General features: G+C 37.6%; 1 protein-coding gene across 1 annotated transcript in view; it reads left to right on the top strand.

Moving 5' to 3' along the window:
• GNAS (GNAS complex locus) overlaps positions 1-22,531 on the top strand; it is a 120,888-nt gene that overhangs the window by 75,301 nt on the left and 23,056 nt on the right. Inside the window, exon 6 of the mRNA XM_026862308.1 lies at positions 7,861-7,958. Coding sequence (XP_026718109.1) covers positions 7,861-7,958 — 98 coding nt within the window. The remainder of the gene's footprint in view (positions 1-7,860; positions 7,959-22,531) is intronic.

The raw sequence follows: 22,531 nt of genomic DNA, 5'->3' as shown, positions 1-22,531 counted from the left end.
ATGGCTAAGTTGTGCAAAGTTACCTTGTTACATGCAGCCATCTGACTTCCAACAGGGAGACTTTTAGAAGGAACAGAGCAACAGGGAGTGTGTGTTAGTTTATGAGGTTATGGTGGAATTCTAAAAACATGTCAGGTCTGAAATCTTGAGAGAGATCCGCAAGCACGGACCTTTTCCCATGTCAGACTCGGAAGTTGGCAAGAGCTCATGTGGGAATGAAGGTTTGTGAATGAATAGGTATTTGCTTGCGTATTTGCCGCGTGTGTTACTCCAAGTTTTGATACTGCCACAGACCTGTTGCTCCCATAGCTGACTGGAGCTGTTATGGGTATCATGTTTTCTAAACGTATACATCTATTCTGGTAGAGTCTTGCTGTTCAGAGAACCAGCAGGTTGTCAGAGTTTCCAAATTGCCTTTGGAGAGTATGTGACATTTCTTCAGTGTTCCAGTAAAATTTAAGGTTTCTTAAGCTCCCAGGAAACTGGGTAGCTTTTTATTCTTAAAAGAAAATCCCAGTAAATAAACAGAACTTTTAATTAAGCTATTGTACATGTATGTAAGCATGATTCCTTCATGTAGACTGTATGATGCCTATGAATACTTTTATGAATACAGATGTTGCTACTTCAGAAAGACTGTAAGATGATTAGTATCTGTCCTTGGGATTTGTCTGAAATTAGAATGAGGAGGTTTTATCTTTTACCCTTCTCTGTTGGTGGAAGCTTCTGGCAAAAATAGGCTTTTTATTTCCAACCTGAAATGGGGCAGTGAAGTTGCACTATGGTACTGGATTGAAGCCTTTATTTGAAATGGTGTTCTTAGCACTGCATAAAGTAATAAGGTAATTTGATTTGACTATTTGTTTTAAGTTTATTATATATTCATTACACAAAAAGCAACTAAATGATGTAATAAGAAAGACATTTTCCAAACCCTAATTTAAGGCTCAAACGAAATTTCTCAAAGTTTTATTAAACCTTCCTTCTTAGCCAGAGGTCTACAGAAATAGCTGATGGTTGTGGTGTCTCCATTACTGCTCTCTACTGACCCAAGAGAGAGCTGGAATGGTGTGGAAGACTTCGTTGTGAGTCTTTTATACTGTCAGTAAGTTCGTTAATGAATTGCCTTCTTTCTGTGTATGAGTATACTCTGAAGAAGCAGAGGAACACTGGTTACTAGGTTTAAAACTGCAGAGGAATGTTGACAATATGGGGAGTAGGGTCCACATCTGCCAACTTCCATCTTAGAGCTCTCACCAGAAGTGAGTTCTTGCTCTCTAATGAGGGTGATGTGCTTTAAATAGGAGTTGTGTGAAACGATTGTATCTGAGCAGCGTTCTAGTATCAACAGATTAAGCTTCCGTGGTGATTAAACTTCTTGTGAAAGTAGAAGAGAAATAGTGTGACATTGTGCTAGTGAGGCCTTTTAACCAAAGGCACTTTGTAGATTATGGGTATGGAATTGTGTGTTGGCAATTTCTTAAACACTGTGGTGTTTTGAAACTCGTAACAAAGGGGAAAAATGAAAGTTCAGACTTCACAGGAGTTTCTTAAATAAAGTTTCCTTCCCATTGTCCATTTCTTGCAGCCACATTCTGTTTAATTTGTGCTATTAGAAATGTGAAGATCCCTTAAGCAGAAACTCAGAATATTTCAGAATAGTTCTTCTTTTATAAGCATGAAAAACTATTGATAATGAGACTGAATGCTTGCTGAAAATACTTCTGACTCAGTTATGGGAAGTGCTGAGTACTCTGGCCTCTCCCAAAGTTTTGTACTCAGCTCTGGACCCATGCCAGTAACTGGAGAATATCTTCAACTATTTGTAGGTATGCGTTTCCTTTGTGATATCATCGGCATATTTTCCCTAAAATAGCAAGCAATAATTAACACTTGTTCACACCATTAGGAATGCAGATGTTTCCCTATTCAAGTAAGGGGCTTATTAAACTGTCTTATTTGACAAATTTAACACATTCTAGTTAGTATCCCTGTTCAAACACAGGGAGAATGACAAGATGCCATGAGTTTCCTTCTCTGCATGGCCTTACAGTCAGTAGTAATCACTTAATTTCAGATACGAGCAATGAAAAATAAATCAATTTGTCATGTATTTACCTATCCTGGAAGGAGAAAATCAACTTGTGCCGTTTGTCTTGGAATGCACCGTGCTGCCCTGCCATTCTGTGACCTTGCCTTGTTCTAGCTTGGTTCCTTAGTGGAACGCAGCAAACCACCTGACTGTCATGAAAGTAAAATTTATGTGCCCCCACCTTGCAGAGTAGGTTCGTAAAGGGGTTTGAAACCAATGGCCGGTGTTATTTTTAAAAGCTGAACACCTTGGGAAGCAAATGTCCTCCAAGATACAATTTTACAGTTAGAAGCTGGTTTGGTTTGACCTTTAATCATTAGGTTTGTAAGTGGATGACCTATTTAAAACTCCTGTTATGAAATGTGCAAGCTCCATGGGACAGTGAACTTTGCCCAGGAATTGAATCCCGGTTTTAACCACAACATTGTGAAATGGTTGTACACACCTTTTAGTAGGTAAGGTTTTTTTTTTCAGTGGCATTGACTTCTGCTGGAATTTGTAAATAAGCTATTCTAATGACAGATCCACATATTTTACAAAGTAAAGGTAATGTTACATGTCCATGCTGAGGTTCCTGTGATCATGGTGTCATAGTGGCAAGAACTGCGCCAGTGTTTTTCCCTGCCAACATCCTAATCCCTATAAAACATTGCTTCATAAACATTTTTTTAAAAGTCTCTTGAGTATTTATATATCTGGAGGGAATAAAACCTTGTAGACAGTATGTCCAGTTTTTCTTTTTCATTTTCTACTAATATTTTATCCTTTTAGAATGCCTCTCAAAAGTTGATCTTGGTTTCTTTATTTTTTCCCAGGCCTGGAGTTTGTCTCTTGAGGATTATTTTTTTTAACAACCAAGATGCTCAACCTCCAAGTTCTTTAACACTTTCTCTGTCTTGACTTTTAATAAAACCACTGTTTACCTGTTGCTATATATTCACTTTGATGAAGTTTTCTAGTACAAGTAGGTTTTTTAACTTGATTAGACTCTGCATTGCCCCTTTCCTAATCAGGAATTGTGTCAGTAAAATCTTTCTGAAACAAAGTACTGTTTTCCAAGCATCCCTTTTACATGCTGATTTCCGCTGATGGGTTTTTTCTCTAGAGGTCTGCATAAATTCCTGTAAGTGAAAACAAGCGATTTACAAATGTTACCTATTGACTTCTATTGGGAATCTTTCAGCAGGTGGAGAAAGTGTCACTAATGAATAAAACGTAAAAACTGAAACACATTTATTTTCACATAAATATGACTTTTTAAGTATTGCGGTATTATGGTATGATGAGAGATCCTCACCATCAGCAAGTCATGGTCCTTGATACTTTAGTTATTTAAGTAAGACCAGAGAGGGTTTGACCAGAGAGGGTTTACCCAGACAGTGGATTTTCTCAGAGGTTTTTTTATAGTTTCACAGAAGCATAGCCTGTTAGGGATTGTGCCCGGAGTTCAAACTATGCCCCTGCCCAGCCTGAACATATTCAAAGTCAAACCCTGTTTGTTCTGTTCAGATTTGTGTTACCTTGGCATTGTTTTCCCTCAGTGTTCTGTACAGGGATTTCTCCCTCTTTAGGGTTATGTTAGCATTTTGAAAAGTGTGAAATCTGGTCTAATGATAAATAAATGCTACAGTCATGACATAATTCTTAGGAAGAATTCACTTCTCACCTTCCTTGGTGATGTCATGCTGTCATCACTTCTGTTGACTTGTTGCTTTACACAGCTTCAGCTACAGTTTAAACAGGATCTTGGGTGTGTATTGTGTAACTGCAGCTTTTTTTTTTCATGGAAAATGACATAACTTGATTTTTTTTTTTTTTAGTTTTAAGTATGCATAGGGCAAGAATGGATAATATGACCATACTTTGCAAATACTATGGATTGTTTAGAACCTGACATTTAAATCCTATTTATTGTGGAATGTCGTCTCAGACTAATTTGTTATTTAGTGTTTAGTATTATTTATTTTAGCTGTTTTGTTAGGAGTTCCATTTTTATAGTGCAAGAGAACCTGTGTTGATGCTGCTGCAGAGTCTGTTATATTAGAATGTGCCAGCAAATGAATCAGTGTTATGGAAACAAGAACCAGACATGTAAGGACTAGTTTTCTGGCTATTTCTTTTCAGGAAATTTGCCTTCTACTTTTGGTTAATTTGTTTCCTAACTCATTATTTTTAGAGTTCTCATACAAATTAGACCTATTTAGCTCAAAAAAACCCCCACCACGAAGCCCTGTTGCTAACTTGATTTTTTTTTAGTGGCCTCTGAAGCCCCTGTTTCACCTAAATACATAACAAATCTTGTGGTTTTACTTGCCTTCCCTGAGAGTAGCCCCAGGCTGCATTCCATGACTCAGATGGGATGCTGAGGATTTCTTATGTTATTCTATTTCTTAAATAGTATTTCAGAATTGTGGTTAGTGTAGGTGTATTGGGAAGGAGGGAGAAACTGTTTTTTAGCAACTAGCTACTACGTCTTAATTCCCAAATCAGTCCCTAATGTAAGTAGGCTTCTAATAAAGCAAGAGTGGAATCCTGTAACCCCAGTTTCAACTTTTCTTTGGTGAACGCCTTCCTAGTTTACAGATGTGTAAATTGAACCAGCACTAGTCCCAGAATCTGTGAAGATACATTTGACGTGGCCTAAAGACAAAAGGTTGTTTATTAATAAAAGGCCTTCATATTTGGCTATCAAAAGTCATGTAATTCAGTTTTAAAAAACAAAACAACAAGAAAAGACCCCAAAACCACAAAAAAAACACTCCAAAAAACCCCACTGTGTCTTAATATAATAATCTATTACTCATTACTTGTTGTAGATCCCGATTTTGAAATGCCAGTAAAAAGTTCAAAGAATGTGGACTTAAATTCTTTTTCCATCCCACATGGACAGTTAATAACCATATTGAAAAGATTGCGTAAGTGTTGCTGGTTATAGTTCAGATTATCAGGACAGACAGAAAGTCAGCATTAAGTATTTTATTGCTAATTAGGCCTAGCAACTTTGATCATTAACTCATTATTGTAATCCACATATTTTCTTAGAAGTTAAGAACTGCCTTAAAACACAGGGAAGACTCTTCTGAGGAATATGTAACTGTTGTGTTCAACTAAATCCTCGGCTTTTTATTATCAATGTGTTTATGCCAGGGCCAGGTACTGGGTTTACTTTACATCCCATTTTAAGAGTGATTGCAGAAACTACTCCAAATGTTTCTCCACAAGGTATGCAGGCATTCATAACTTGTTTGAAATAATTGCTTTATGCCAGCTTTCTACCAAAATGTCACAGTTGTATTGAGGAAGGACTTCTGTGTCTCATTTTTATGGCAGAGGTTTACTATGCTGTGACTTGTTTTTTCATTAAGGCACTGCTTCACTTAAAATGTACATTTGTAGGTGATGAAGAATCTTTGTGTTTTATTGCATTTTCTATAAACTTATCTTTGCCTAGTTATTTGTTTACTTACTGTAATACAGGATGAAGCGAGTATTTTGGGGTATATTTGGAGATAATTAGCTTGGCAGATGCTGTCTCCGGTTTGAAGTAGTTATCTTTTTTAGAGTCCTGTCTCTGCTAAATGGTCCAGTTAACTGTCTGAAGTCTGGTGTAAGTTATCTTGATTAGATGAGAAATTTAAACAATGTGTGTCCATTTGAATCAGCTGCTATTTCAACAAAAAAAATCTCATGCCATTGACAGTTCAATTTTTCAGTTTCCCAGCTTTGTAGTAGTAAGTTGAGTGAGTCATAAGATGTTCCGTACTAGTCTACTGTCACTTGTAAAAATAAATATATAAAGCCACTGTAAAATGGGTTTGGTTCAAACACAATGAGATTCCAGATAACCCCCACTCTCCTTTACTTTCTCTTGCTACTTCTTTTTGCTTGGGAAAGATAGTTTCCTCACTGATACATTTGAAGATTGAAGGTAATTGACAGTCCCCCAACTGCCAAAAAATTGGAAACCTTCAAAATGAAAACTTCCAATGAACATAATTCCAGCAGTGGGAGAAAGAAAACTGAGGACTTAGATTCATTTATTTCCTTTATCAGCAAATGGTCATACAATCTAAAAATACTAAACATCAAGTAATATCTTCTTATCTGCTTATGAAGGAAATTTAACTGGGCTTTTTGCTCATGAACAGTTCATAAAAGCAGGGAACAAATAATATCTTTAAAATAGAAAAAAAATTTCCATAGTTTCTTTGATGTGTAGTGTGCATTTACCAATGTTTGTGTGTATGTGCAGCTAGTGAATATTCAGTAGCAATAAAAGTAATATCAAATTTACATTTGATAGGCTGTTTCCATTATTGGTACTCACAATTGTATAATCACACAATCACATACACGTTATGCCTGCCAAAAAGAAGATGGTTTGAAAATCTGCATCACTAAATTTACTTTGAGATGCCATTACGCATCTTTAAGATGCCATTTAAAGCATCTACTCTTCTGGTACGGTTCAGGTGTTAGTTAACATTCTGGGAGAAAAGTGTTTTTTTGGTTGTGGGTTGGGTTGGTTTTTTTTGTTGTTTTGTTTGTTTGTTTGTTTGTTTGTTTGTTTTTAAAAGATATTGAAGTGAAACCTTGGAAGTCGCGTTTAGATGTGTTCCATTTCTTTTTACCACGCTGATAGTAAAAGAATTGGAGAGACTGTTATCCCAAGAAAAGGAGTGATTCCAAAGCTAAGTGAATGGAGGAATATTGAAGCAGTAAAATAGCTATCTAAAATAATATCTTCTTTTTCTTTAAAATATTTCTACTGTGAAGAAAAAGGGGAGGGGGAGAAATAGAATACATACAACTACTGTTTTAAAGATCATGTGCTGTCCTGGATGCAAAAAAGCTAATTTGGAATAAGTTACCTGAGCTACTTAAAATCAGAAGAAAAGTATTTAGTCCAAACCACTTCAAAAGCTCTGAAAGACAGCCAAGAAAAGTCCATGGTCATTGATAAAAGTAATGCCCACAGTGGTGCAGGCATCTGCTGTTCTGAGTCTATTCAGAGTTCTTAGACTGATAGCCAGAAATACAATTACATATTGCACATGCCCCTGTTGGGGCCAAAATGCATCTTTTATCTGCAAAAAAGAACAAGCTTATTGTTGTGTGTGTTGAAACTGTAACACGTGTATCAAAACTGAAGCATTCCATTTTTGGCTGTCTGCTTTGTATGTTGGCTAATCATTTTTAAGGTTGAAACAATCGAAACATAATCTAGCTTGGTATCACTGTATTTCTTCTGTAGTTCAATATCCCTTTACATGGTAAAAGAATAAATTCTGCACATACTTAGAGCTGTCTATGTAGTCCCCAGACATCCTCGTTAACTTGGAAAGCCAAGTAAAACCTAGTCATCATTTGCTACCTTGACATTAGCATTAGTGAGAAGTAGTGGTTCATTGAAGAAAAAAACCCAAATCTTTAAAGCCAAATATAGCATGCAGTGAATTGTGAGATAAGAACAAGTGTTACCAAATAGCATTAATTATTAAAAATGCCAACAGGATTTCATTAATGTAGCATTAACCCTTCCTTCAATATATAGTTGGGCTCAAAATGATTGAGAAGCAATTCTCTAAGTGTTACAAAATGTTGAAGTCAAAGCAAGTCAAGTAAACTGTACTGAGATTCTAAAAAATGTTTAAAGTCATTTGTTAAATATGCTATTATTTACCACTCATTACAGGGGTAATATATTACTGTTTGCTGATTTTCTTCATATATAATCCATTTTGCTAATAGTACTTCTACTTTTTCAGGAGTTTTATGAACATACAAAAACGCTTTGGCAAGACGAAGGTGTGAAAGCCTGCTACGAGAGATCTAATGAATATCAACTGATTGATTGTGCACAGTAGTAAGTATTGTTTCTCTTCTGCTGTATATTGACTGTGGTATACACATTTTTCTATTGCACGTTAATGACAGTGATCTGGATGGTCCTGACGCTTACTTTTCCTTACCTTGGAAAAGAAGTGTATGCTACATAGTGAATTCTTGGTAATCAGCTATTCAGAGAAGTAGGAAAAAATGGCATTCAGTTAGACAGTAATATTTACACTGAAAACCTTGCAGATGATTGCAAATGGCCTTAATACAGACTGACACCTTAATGTAGTGGACATTTGTATTGTCTCAAAGACCAAGTTTCCTGCTTCTTCCACTTAGACAAGTTTCTTTCCAAATGACACCTTTAGATACTGCAGCAAGTTTTAGTAGGTTGGAAAGTACGGTGGTGCAAAACATACCCATCTTTGTAGCTTGTGTTTTTAGTGCAGTTTGTTGCTGTCATCTCTTTCTTTTCAGATAAATAATCATGGGCAGTAGCCTGTGATCAGTGACCAAGACTTCTGTTTGTGTGCCTTCATGCACATACATGAGAATGATTCATTCTTTTCTGCAATTTATACCACTGTGATAATTAGTATTGTCATGAGACTGCTGCATGTTTCAGTTGTTTTTCGCATCTAGTAATATAGTATGGTTCAGATTTTTTTAATGGCAAGATGTTTGTGATAACTGTGACTGTTCTGGTATTTCTGTCGCATATACTTAAGAACTGAAGGACTTACATTTGGAATATTAATGGTTAAAACTGTTCTTTGTTAGTTTTATACTCTGCTTCTTTTGGAGAAGCTGAAATAAGGTTTAACGGTCAAGGAAATGCAGGTTTCTCATTTCACATGATGGACAACAACAGTTTGTCTACTGCTGCATCTCCTTTAATAACATTTGATGAAATAAAATTTGTAAGATATTTTTTTTTGTTTAGGTAGACTTAAATCAACAATTAGCTCTGAAAAGAAACCAGAGAGATAATTTTACTATGACTTGCACAGCTGCAGGTCTTTAGGAGCATCTTTGAAGTTTTGCCATTTTTTCTTGTGTGAATTTGTTTGATGTGTAGCAATGTCTTTTGCATTAGGTGACTAACGTTTGATCATTTGGCATTGATCTTTTTGCAAGTTCAGTTGCAGCCAACCAAAAAATACTACAAGATTGTCACTTTCTATCAACTCTGCAGTAAATTTTGTCTTTCTAGTGTAAAATCTGATAGAAATGGGGAAAAACTAGTTTTGTTTCTGATAGTGTTTGGCTGTTTCTGGATAGTGTTTGTTAATAGTCAACTTCTGTGATGGGAAGTAGATATTGTTAAGTACTAAGGGGGTTTGTGTTGCCCTTTTTTTTGAAAGCTAAAGAAAGGACAAGAAAGCAAAAATTCTTATCATCCCCGATTGCTGGACATTTTTATGGGTCAGCAAGGGGGATGGCCTTCATGATGGTTTTACTGTCCTGCTCCATCTAGTGGAACGCTTAATTCTACATCATGGGCTGTTGAGCCAAAAATAAACCTTGTACATTGCTGACAAATTACAGATTTTTTTTTTTTTTCTCCTAAGATACCATTGCTGTCTCCTTCTAAAAATATTTCATCATTCTAATATTTATTCTGTTTGATAGTAAAGTATATGACATTATTTTCTTTCAGAAGCAGCTTTCTAATTGCTACTTTTGGTAGTTCTTGTGCTTTTTGGCTTTTTTGATCATGCAGTGGCATTGGTTTGTAATAACAGGATATGCAAAGTAATGGCAAAATGTTTGCTTGGAGGTTAATGTCACTTTGAAATTCTGAACCTGTTTTTATCATACTAAATTTTCAAGGGACCTGACAGAAATTATTTCTTGTAAAGTCTGCCCATGGTTGATACCTTGAAATTAACCTGGTGAACATACTCTTAAAAAAAGTGTAGCAATGGTAAAATATAAAATGTAGATGAGATTTATCAGGTGAACACTGTTTTAATTTGAATGTGCAAGCTACTGTCATTAGAGGTAATAGAAGTTAAAAGAGAAAGTTGAGCAAATAGTGTTGGAGTTGTCAGTTTTTTCATAGGCTCAGAGAGGAGTCTTGGGTTCTGAACACTTTCCCCTTTTGAAGTCCCTGTTTAAAACAAGAAAGGCATACTTAAAATGGAAGACAGAAAAGTGGCTTTTCTCTTTGAAGATCAATCCAGCTTCCAAAAATCCCTTCTTGCTCTTAAAATTTGAATAAATTCTTAAATATTAATGGATTCTTTGTTCAGTGAATTACTTAAAAATTCTAAGCAATGTTTCTTCTTCACAAAAATTAACTTTTAATAGTTGTTTGTAAAATCTTTTATTTTTTCAAAACTGTCATTTTTTGAAGTGTGAATTGCTTAGTGTAAAGTTTGTCTTGGTATGGGCTCATTTAACATTCTGCATTTTTTAAAAAGCAGTTTTTTTCATTCTTGGAAGTGACACGGTTATATATAGGAAACTTTGCAAGGAGATTCTGCCGAATGTTTAAAAATCAATTTTGTCTGTTTTTTAACAAGGAACAGTGAGGAGTGTGTATCTTACAGGGCTTTGGCTTTCAGAAATATTAATATGAAAATGAAATTAATTTATCTTTCTGCCAAATGTCCATGAAAAGTATGCAGAGCTTCTTCAGGGATCTTGAAGCATTTAAGAGGCTGGTCTGCATCGCCTGTCCTCAGGGAGTGGGCACATTGCAGGGCTTGTGGTCTGCTTGTGTGGCAGCACCTGGCATCCCGCCCGCTGTCTTCTGGGAACCAGCACAAGTCCTTTCCCTCCTCTTATTTCCATCTTTTGTTAGTGGTGTGATGGTGGCAGTGAGGTACTGGGGAGGCCATGAGGACTTACCTAGTTCCCTTCAGTTTCAACATGGCCACTTTCAGAATTCTGCTTTTTGTGGGCAAAACCTGGTTCTCTATTCAGGCAGCTTAGCTACAGAAGGTCAGAGTTAAGTGCTGTATGGTGTAGCTGCAGAATGCTGGAGCATCTTGAAAGGAAAGATGTTGGGGAGTTGGAATTTGTGATGAGGAAAGAAGGGAAATAGCCACTTTTTGTTACTTGGCCTTTCTCAGGAAAGTGGGAACGAATACAATTCTTGACGTAATGTGTGGTGTCTACCTAACTTGAATGTGTTTGGCATCTGGAAACAGTATTTTTCTGATTCGCTGCAATTTTTCAGTGTCTTCCCTTAAGAGGTTAACATTAATATGCATTATTATCATTGCTCCACCAAGTTCCTGGTTGCATTGGCTCAGGAAAGACGACTTCACCAAAAGCTGTAGCTACCATCCTGTCTTTCCATTTAACTGCACTTAGGATCTTTGGAGGTGCAAAGCTGGGAGGTCCGGCGGGTAACCTCATCTGCTGGAGAGCCCCTCTGGTATCCCCCCTTTATCCTTGAGCTCACCAGCTAAATGAAAATGTCACTTCAGAGGAACCCTCTTCATTTTGAAAGAGTAGCTGCCTCTGCTCATCATGAGCTTTACTGTACTTCCTGCCGAGGCATATTTTACAGTCTTGAGAGGCAGAGAAAGGAAAGGAGGCTGTTTCCCTTTTCTCATCTGCACTAAGTAATTAGTTTCAATTCTGCTTTTAGAACAACATGGTCTGAGGTTGGCACCAGTTTCTCTCTGAGAGGATTGTATTTTAGCTGTGAGGAGTGAGCATTATCTATGAGGAGACCAGATTTCATTGTGCTTGCATCTTGTGGAGATGTATACAGAAGAGAATGTATGTTTGTACTGAAGCTGCCATGTGATACCGCTCTGGGCTAGTGATAAACAGAAGAACGCAGAAATGTCTAGAATATAGAAAACCCCAAAAAGTGATAAATAAATTATTTACCGTCCTTCATATTTATTCCCCGAAGGCACAGGATTGCATTTTATTTAGAATGTATTACTTAACAGTAAGAATATAGGAGCCATTTCCACTGTAATGTGCCAAGACCTGTTTGTGAAATACATGCCTTCTGTCAAATACAAACAAACATGATCTCTTTGAAGTGCTGTTGTTAATACTTCTACCTCGGTTTTCATTTGAAGGGCTCTGTTCCTAAAGCCTCACAAATACAGAGCAGTGTAGTCAGAGTAAGGATCTCTCCCATAGAAACGTGCTGTTTGGCAAGAGGGCACGCAGGATGCCACCACCGTCCTGTAAGGTCTGAGCCAAAGCCTGTGGATGTCCCGAAGAAAATTGGTTTGATGTCAGTAGCTGGTAGATTAGCTATGTAGCAAAGCAAAACCAAAGCATGGGTACACAAGCCTCCTAGTGCTTTTTCTAGACTTGCTAATATTAGGCTATGCTCAGATTCTTGAATTTTTACTTTAGTTAGCCTTGGCTTAGTTAGGCTTCTTGGCCACCAGTGTGATTCTGTGCTTTGTTTCATGCTATGCTTTCTCTGCGTATCTCCTAGCTGGCGCTTCCTGGTTTTGACTGGGATGGAAAAGGAAATAATGTGAGAGACAGACTTTGCAGCCCATTTCACACCCTCCGATATCAGGAAGGACTGGAAGTAGCATGAGGGAGCCCATTCTCACGCTATTTCCTGCCGCCGGCCGGGCCGGCTTTTCTCCTGCTGCCTGCCATTTCAGGGAAGGAGAAAGCATGGGGAGGTGCCTGGGCTAGGTGCAGAGTCATGTTTCTTGAACTTCAGCACCAGCAGAGCCTCTCGGATACCTTGAAACTATGCCAGGCTGTTCCAGAAGAGTTTTATGAGAAGTATTTTTTAAGATGTTTGTTTTTAAAATACTTATCAAAGAAAGGGGGGAGGGCAGCTATTAACCGACTGCTGTGCAGGGCTGCTAAAGGATCAGCAGATGTGGACGCAATGTTTTTTTAATTTCTAATTTGGTATGGGTTGTAAATTCTTTATATTTTTATTAAGATTTATGGTGTGTTTTATTTCTGGATTTGCTGACTTGTAGAGAGCAATTAAGAGCCCTGATCTGAGCACTTAATGATTTTTGTCCATGTTGATTTCACTTCATGACAAAGTTCCCTTCATGGAACACGCAGTAAAGCATGTTTGCTGAAAGTCTCACCTTTTTAAATAGTGACTGATTTATCAGTGGTACTACTGTTAGTCTGGTTTCTTATTTATTACTACTTTTTTCTTTTTACTTTCTTTCCACTCAGTGTGATTTTGGCAGAGTAGTTGCTCTTGTCTCCTCCAGCTCTGCAAGCTATGTCTGCGTACTCACATTCAACAGGACAGGAATTTCCCTGGCCTATATTCCTGGCATACATGAGCTTCTTACGGACATTAACAATTACATTGTTAAACATTCCTGTGAGGAAGAATAATATTCATGTCCCCTTTCACTGATCTAAAACTGATGAGCTTGCCTACTGCTGTGTGTATTCTTTGGCAAACCAAGGAATAGACCCAGATCATCTACCTTCTAATCCTTAGTCTTGATTGTAAAACCCACCTTATTTTGTTCCAGAGCACTTAGAGATAAATAAATTAGGGTCTTCTCCCTATTCTTCTTCAGTCTGAGAGAATAGAGGATCATGTTTTAAACAACGTTAAATTTAGATTAAAAAAAAATACAGCCTAGGTTGTATTTTCTTTTCAATCCAAGGGGGTATTAGGTGCAGAAATGGGTTGCTGTAGATGATGGAAAGCACAGTACCTCCTGGCTTTGCATGACTTTAGTGAAGACACTACCAACAAAATGAGCCCAAATATATAAGTAAGTGAATTAACTATTGCATATGTCTGCCCTTTCTTGCTGACTGTCAATAGCAGGGATGTGCCTGCTGGCAAGTGCTGTGAAAACCAGATTACCTAAATTTAGCCAATAAATGGATTATGAATCTAACACATGTTCCCACTGTTGTCACAGCTAATCATAAATTTGTAATTTCAGGCTTACTCAACCCCAGATAAACTTCTTTGCTTCAAAATAAATCCTATGCCAGTATGAAGCAAGACAAAACAAAAGGTGTCCTAGAATAGCTTGCTTGAGTCTTACAAATCAGGAACACCAATAAGTGAAAATGCTAAAGGTGATGAGCCATGATGGCAGAAAGACCTTTACAAGTCCAAAATGTGAATAATTTAAGTCACACCACAGACTTTTGAGGTCTGTGCAATGTCCCTGCATCATTCTGAATTACTGCGTGAGGATTTAACTGTTTGCTCCAGGAATCTGATTTCTGCCTGCACTTTCACTCAGTCTGCCACTTAGAACCCCCCCACACACCCATTGCCTTCATTCATTTGCCGCTTTTATTTCTCCTTTGTTCCACACATCTGTTAATGTGTCAGTTCCTTTCTGGCCTTTGGGCTGCAGATGCAACTTCCTTTTGTACCTAGTTGTAAATATTAGGGATTTGCCTCCAGCTGGAGGCAGGGCTGACCTGATCTGAAGACCATGAAAAAACTGTGCTGGAACTTCTTCCCAAATTTTTTGACGCAGTCCTGCATCCAAATATTCACACTTCGCCTTCACTTGCTAATGCCTGCAAGAGTTAAGGCTAAACCCCAGTGCTGGTCTAGCCGAATGCCTGATTTAATGGAAGTGAAGGTTCATTTCTCAGTGTGTTACATTTGCTTTCACGTGCAAATGGAGCATTTGCTCATACAACAGTTATTTCTTTGTTTCAGTAACAAATTCACATACAGAAAATCTGCTCCGTAGGCACGTGCTTGCCCAAGAGTATTTTTGAAACTTCGGTGTGAATGTTAACATTTTATTTAAATAAAATTTGTCCATGAAATAATAAATTTCCTCGGTGATCATAAGTAGACTTTCACATGATTTGTTCAGCAGAGTGCTGTTTTCCTCTGACAGATAAGTTTCATTTTGAATGGCAAAAGCACATCAAGACAGTGTCATGAAGTCAGGACTATATAACAAGCATATTGACATTTTAGTTAGCTGGCGAAGAATACTGCGTTGAGTCCAGTTGGTAGTATCTGGTAGTAGCTCAAGATGTATCTCTTAGCTAATATTTTACTTTAATAGTCTGCTTTAAAACCAAAGTTGATGTGATCAAAGAATGTAAATGTTTTAGTAGCTACTACTGTATAAACCTGAGAATGATACAGCTTCATAAGGTAGTGCTGTACTAAAAGTATTTGGCTATAGTTCAGAATTCTGCGAAGTTGTTCTCTAGCCCAATTTCTTGATGGTTTGCCTTCACCCATAAAGTTAACACAGAGTCAAAAATAATTCACTGAAGAGAATAATAGATTCCTTGTTACTGGTGGTTAAAATGGCAAACAGTGTTGTTTGACAAGGAATACTATACCTGCATCACCAAATGATTTTAAACATTTTAATAATTGAATAATAGAGACAAATAACAAAACGTGCATAAACCCTGAGATTTCTATTACAGAAAGAGAAAACAAAATAATCTTGAACTTTTTTAAACCAAATGTCAAATGCCTGTTTTTGTAATTGCTTTCAAGTCTGTTTCGTTCAGTAGTGTCTGGTCTTCTTAGTCAACATAGTTCTGATACCTATCCATGCTTCTGCTTTGCTTTTTGTGGCACTGTTCTCTGCAAATGTACAAATACAAATGCAGAGGAATTTTTTTTGTGAGTGAAGGGAAAGTTGAAATGCAATAAAACAGGAGATGGAATATGAACCAAAACCTTCTGTTAATTAAACTTCTAATTTCTGCTTTTTAACGGCAACAGGTTCCCCATTCCTTCCCATTGTTTCTTTCCCTGTCCTCAAAGTTTTTGGTGTAGCATTAATAGTGTGAGAGAAGATGCTAGAAATATATGAAAAAACATCTTCTGTCCACTGAGACTTTTGGAAGAGGTGCTGTGAATATCACATTGGTCTCCTGCTTTGTTGATAAGTACAAGTTCGTAATAGAATGAGAATTAGTGAACTACAACGTCAGGGTGCTAGTTCTGCACATAATTGTGTGATAAGTATACACGTGTATACCTAAAGCTATACTTATCTGGGGCTAGCTTTGCAAAACATTTAAAGTTGCCACCTTGAAAAGTAGTGTTTCAAACTTGCAATCAAGATGTGTAAGGCTGAGTTTTGTGGATTGTTTAGGTTGATCGTTTATTAAGTTTTGAGATTTCATAAATCATTTTCCTTGTAATTAAAATTACCAATATTTTTAAACAATTATATATATAAAAAATAATATATTAGTAAATGAGTTTTCATGTGAGCATTCGAAGCCCTCACTCAATGCACAATCCCTTTTGAGTAATTAATCGGTGGTGTTATAGACCTGACACAAAATAATTTAGGCATGAGTATGTTGCACTGTTACACAAAATCATTAAATGAGCTACTAACAGCATTACTGCATAATTTTGGTTTTGTTTCATGATTTTAAAGATTAAGAAAAATTCAATAGCCTGCTTTCATCCTTATAGGAACTCTCTTAAAGGAGATGGAGTTTCTCCTAACGTGAGTTAATTCATTAACAACAGGTTTCACAAATATTACTGATTGCATAGATTCCTTGGTGTTCTGCCAAGCAGTCTTTCATCCTTTAAGCGATGCCACGCATTCCTGGAGTGAGGGGATCTCACTATTGTAGTAAACACCGTATCGGCCTGCTAGCACAAAGCTGATAAACACACAGTTGCTGGATTTACTGCAAGACAGGGCCAACATTTGACAAGGTTTGACATGTTCAGAAAGTCAGACAACTGGCAGAGCTACACAACTGCTGAGAGCTCAATATTCTTTGGCTTGCCTTCCCTGTACGTGGATCTTGCAGATGGTGTTGCCCTTTTTTCTGTATTTTGTTTTTATTTTCACTAGGCACAGAATAAACTTTTTTTATGGTAGGGCGAGTGCAAAAAATTCACCCTGAAAGTAACTCAACTGCAGATGGAACTTCTCCTGTAATCTCAGTTCTCAAAAAAAACCACCCCAAAACACCTATGTTGAATAAATTTAAACCAGTAAAATAATATATTATTGTGTATACAGTAATCCTTAAGTCCTCTGCTTTTGTGAAGACAGGTAGCGCTCAGTCTGTGTGATAGATACAATGAGTTAGTTAGAATGAGAAGTTAAGATAAGAGGAGTTGCGTTTATGTAAACTCTAAAATTGTTATGCACTTAGGTTGTAGACTTTTGTATTTATTGAAGTTTTACCCATTAATTTAAAAAATGTTCTCAGTTTTACTGTCAAATTCTTATAAGTTTATTAAAAAACAGAGAAAACATCTTGAATTGTTAGTATTGGACTTAGTGGTATAGCGGATTACCGTAGTGGTGTAAAAAACATTGCTGTCAAGTGTTGAGAATCAGTCAAAGCGACTGTTAAAACTTGTATTAGTTCCCGAGAATTCATTTTCTCTCATCCTTTCCTCCCATGCTTTCACAACCTCTCTTTGTGCAAACCGAAAAAGCCCTGAATGAGATTTGTTCTGACCTGTGATTCGAACAAACAGTTTGGTATGATACAGAAACAAGCAGAATAAAAGACTTCCATATGGGCTGGAGCAGCCTTCACTAGGAATCCCTTCCGCAGGAGGAAGATCTGCAGGTGCAAAATACAGGGCAAGCTATAAATAAATGCTTGAGGAAACGAGAGTGCGGTGTTGATTGCATCATTTTTGCATTACCTATGTAACAGCCAGACGGGTGTTCCCTGGGTGGATTTGGCGGTGGGAGTGCTGGGAGAGCGGGTGTGGGGTGCCGTGCTGGACTGGCTGTGGGGTGCTTGTGAGGGGGGAACCCTCTGGGCCTGACTGCTGCTGTGAAAGCCTCAGTAAATGCTGCTCCAGCAGGAAGGGGCTCGCTGAAATGGTGTGCTTCTCCGGGCACTCTGACAGTGGCAAACGTGGAGCAGGTGTGACCAGTATTTTTAGGGTTTTGCAGATTACTCGCCTTGGTGGGTGAGTAGCTGCTGGAACTTTTTTGCCTCACCTTGGGATCTGCTGTTTCTGATGTTCACAGTCAGCAAGCACAACAGCTTTTGGAGCATGGGTTGTTGGTGGTTGTTATGTTTTTTGGGTTCTTTTATGAGAGTTCTTACCGCTCATGCTGTATTGATGCAGAAAAGGAGCATTTCAAGATTAGAAGCCAACAGTTAGGAGAATACTTTTATCAAACTAAAACCTGAAAAGATATTATAAAACCTCATTAAATACTTGCTTTAAAAAAAGGAATTAAAAGTTAACAGTGTTCCAAAAGATAGGAAGCAACAGAAAATTTCTGATACAAGGATGAAATGAGGCCAGAACATTTGCTGGTGCAGTGTGAAAGCACCAGGTTCGATTCCCAATTATTCACTGGGCTGAAACACTGCAAATACATCACTGCCAGTCCCAGGGAGAGGGAGCACTCAGTGTTGTTGACTTGCACGTTCTCTCCCTCCTTTTCCTTTTCTGTGAATTCCACTGTTTGATGGTACACCAAAGCCTTTCCTTCACTGGGGACTTTTTTTTTTTTTTTTTTTCCCCTCTGGGTGCTTGCCTGCATTCACAGGTATTGCTGAATTTATTATTTTTGAAAGACCCCTGACAAAGATGTCTGTGGTACATTTGGGATAAATTTACCAGCAGGCTCAAAAGTTTATTGAGACCATGTGCTTGCATGCAGAGAACAGGGTCATAAAATCCTTACTTCAGGAGGGGCAGGTTGAAAATTAAAAAATAGATTAAGCTCATACTAAGTGAGCAGGTTTATCATACTGAAGCTGAACTTAAGTATTTTTAAAGTATTTTTGTAGTATGTGACTTAAGTCCTAAATAGACTGAAAGAAACTGCTAGCTGATTTTATGTGTGATTAAGAGTGATTTGTAGGCAGGATGTCATTGATAGGTTTTATGATTTGAAATGCCATTTTTGAACTGATTAATCTGTAGTATATTATACATCGGTTTTGTAGCTGAAATGTGTTAAAATCACATTAAATACAATTCTGTGTTAACTGTATTTGTATCGCGGTACACTAATTAAGTCTCCGAGAAGGATATCCACCAATAAAGCTAAATTGTTGCATATTAATTATGCAAGTGAGGGGTTTCAGTGTCTGCATGGTAGTTTACATTTGAAATGTGTTGGCTGCCCAGTAAATTTTCTGTGAAGGCTGTGAGGTGCCTTCCTTACTCTGCAAGGTTCCCCTTCCCCCAAAGGGCTTATGTAAACTGTGAGTAAAAGCTAGTGAAGGGCTATTTTTAGCAAGGCTGTTGGAGCTGGGGGAGGGAAAGAGCCTTGGGTCTTGGAGGAGGGTCTGCAGAGGAGGAGTGTGGTGCTGGTGGGAGCCGCATTCGGCTGGGTTCATGTGGCCAGGTAGTGCTGTATATGATCTTTGCCGAGAGATAGGTGTTTTTACAATTGGAAAACAAACAAACAAACCAAATTTAAAAAACCCACCCACAACACCCACCCACCCCCTTCTGAAACCTAAGTAATTTTTGTAAATAAATTAAAATAGCAATATACATGCAAAATATCTGTGAATTTTCTTAATTTGCCGGTTTGGTTCTCATATTACCAATGTTGATAATACTTGCAGAGTTGTTGAAGATCATGTCTGGGAACATTTGCTATTAAGACATCTCAGTTGAATTTTAATTACTCTTTTATGACGTTATAAAACCATGGGCAGTGTGGAAAAGTGAGGCATCTTGAAGCTTCATGTCTGGCAAGTAAATCTTTATATGTAGCTTCGTAAAGAGTGTGGCTGTTGTCTGGATAATCTTTCATCAGATTGAGTCTCGGGAGTGAACCAATCTTGCTTGAGTCTGCTGATTGTTATTTTATTTTGGTCTTTTCATTAGCTCTGCCTGTCAATATGTGTGCCATGAAGAACAGATTTTGCAATTAAGGTGTGCGGTCTCAGTTCTTCTCTTGGTTCAGCCTGAATGGCTTCTTTTCACCATTTCTGCTGTAGGACTTGCTGTTTACCTCTGTTCTGTGGGGCTAAACCCCTTTAGGATCCACACATTTTGTTATCAAAGGCCAGACTTGAGAGAAATTTAGTTTCCCCATTTGTAAATCGGTGTTGTGGTATGTCTGTTCTTCAGGAAGAATGTAAAAGCTGGCATTTGCAGAACCATTGGATGATTTTGGGTAGTGTGAGGTTTTAAATGAAATCAGATGAGTGAAGGATGTTATTGTTCAATCTTCATGGTACGAATGCCAGGAAGTATTGCAATGTCATCAAGAATCTTGACACGATTAAGTGAGTGGATTTGTAGAAGGGGTGAAAGGATGGATTTAAGGATCTCCTGTTTTATTGGCATAAATGATATATTCCCCAAATGGGCATTCCAGACTCTAGGGTCCTGCTGTGCAACATTAAAATTTAGATATTAGTATGTTATCTGTGTATTTTCAATGCTAACTCTAAATCTCTGCTGCTGTTGTTAAAAGTTTGTATCAAAAATGAGGCATATAGTATGTAGGAAGTGTGGAATAGTCTTACGTGAGGTTACAAGTATACTCATTATTGTCACTGTGTTATCAAGGGAACTGGTAATTATCTAGTTTTAAAGAGCTATTTAGCAAAGAACATGTCATTATAACTCATTTTATTGTGATTTATGTGGCTTGTTCAATAAATTTGCAAATATCGATATACTCCATGTTGTGAATTCCTCTGTGCTCTTTCAGAGCTCTTTGCGAGGTGAGATCCTTGACCCTTCACCATTGCCTCTGGAGTACTTCACTGTCCACCTCTCCTCCACGGAGCTGAACTACTCCAAGATCCAAGCAGTTTGTTATCATTTATCATTTTCACCAGCTATCTTCAGACATTGAGTTCTGTTTCTGTTCTCATCTCCACCCTCTCTTCGCACGGGCAGATTGTGAATTGTGCAGCTGCATGGAGACGATCCCTGCTCATAAGCAGGGTGTTTGGGGAATGAGCAGGGAAAAACAGGGCAAGGCAGGACTGGACAGGTCAAAGCCGAACTGCTTTCATTAAACTAAAAAAAAAAATCCCAACCAAACTTTGAGCCTGGCCCTCAACCAATTTTTAGGATCAGAAAGGTGTTGAGCCATTTCCCAGTTTCAGTCTGATTGGAGCCAAGCCTCAGCAGACGCTTGGGAAGCTGTAGCTCCACTGCTGCTTAATTGCTTCTTGTTTTGAAAGACAATTCGGAATTTTATTTAAAAATAGTAACTTTAGTGTTCAGTCCATTAAATTTGTCACCAAGATAATTTCATTAGACTCCCAGCTGTTTTCTTATTGGAATTGTGAACTAAAAATAGGTAGGATTTCTGCTGTTCTGTGCAGAGGCTAGTACCTCCATTTCAGCTCTGACTTTCCCTAATGATGTGAAGTGTGTTTGTTTCCTTCAGAGCTTTCTTCTGGGCTGTATTTAAGAAGGTCCTGCTAATTATGCCAAAATCGTGCGCTGTGGTTTTTCTGATAAAGTCACATGGCTCTAAAGAATATGAAACTGATTTCCCTCAAGACAAGTCTTACAAATGAACGATTAGTGCCGCACCCAGTACACTTTTTTTCAGCAGTCTGTAAGAGATGTTTGTAGTAACTCAACTAACACCTTTTAAAAACAAACAAACACTAATGAATAGAGGTTTGTTACTATTATTATGAGGGGTGCGATTTACCCTCTCAGTTCAGTTCTCATGAGCAGTCCCTTTGTTGTACATAACTGAAATCACAGTGTAGATTGTGAGATAAAGTGACAATTACCATGTTCACATTGTATGAAACATAGTGGGTTTTTTGAAACAAAACTCTCTAATTACCAGAATATGTACAAGCATATGCTGCTTTTATACATACATGGATTACAGGGTGAATCAGGTTGTAGTATCCATGGTTTAAATAGTGTATCTTTTAAATTCTGAACAGTTCCGTATTTATTTCTAACATCCATATCACAAAGCATCATAATGGATTAACACTGGACAGGCAGAAAACTGAAACAGATTTTTATTCTACAAAGTTAGATCCATACATGTTTATGTAAATGTATGGCAGTTTCCCTGCATGCTTACTTAGAAATCTAATAAATTGGAAAAGTTGCATTTTTCAGTTGTGATGTCAGCTGAAAATTTTTTTTCTTCCTTGGGATACCTTTTGACTGTAACTCTACTAAATATCTGCAGCTTACACTGATAAAAATGAATGTAGGTAACAGGAGGAAGTTCTTCTGCAGAGTGTGTGGCTTGAGTGGCTGGTTTTTTTCCTTTTTAAAGGCTTGGTGTTCAGAGCCACAATCAAGAAAGTCAGTGACCCAAATGTAAATTATGTAGGCCTTTGTTTTTTCTTTCCCATTCTATTGTCTTTAAGCAAAGAAAGAGAAAATCATGAGATGTGTTGATAAAACATAGGTCTTTCAAATGGAAGTGGGTTCATTCAAAGGAGGGAGTTTTTCTTTTTTAATTAAAATGAAGGATACGCTTATCTGCAGAAGTACTCCAGTGATGTTCCCTTAAAAACCTGTATTTAGATGCAGTGTACAGTTCTGGCATGGTTTATTAGTGTCTCAGATCTTTTTTTAATTTTCTCATCTGCTTGTTGGCAGCCTGTTCCTTGGACTTCCTGTGCATGTGCATTTATACAAAGAAGATAACTGTAGTTTTACATGCTGAAGCTATAGGATCTATATGTGGGTGGGATGGGGTGAGGGAGAAGTGCCATATTGAGAGCTCTGCACCTGTCACT

Source organism: Athene cunicularia, assembly GCF_003259725.1.
Source record: "Athene cunicularia isolate RWA chromosome 20 unlocalized genomic scaffold, athCun1 chr20_part1, whole genome shotgun sequence".
NCBI lineage: Eukaryota > Metazoa > Chordata > Aves > Strigiformes > Strigidae > Athene > Athene cunicularia.
The sequence above is the reverse complement of the archived record's forward strand: the minus strand, read 5'-3'. Positions and strand labels throughout refer to the sequence as shown.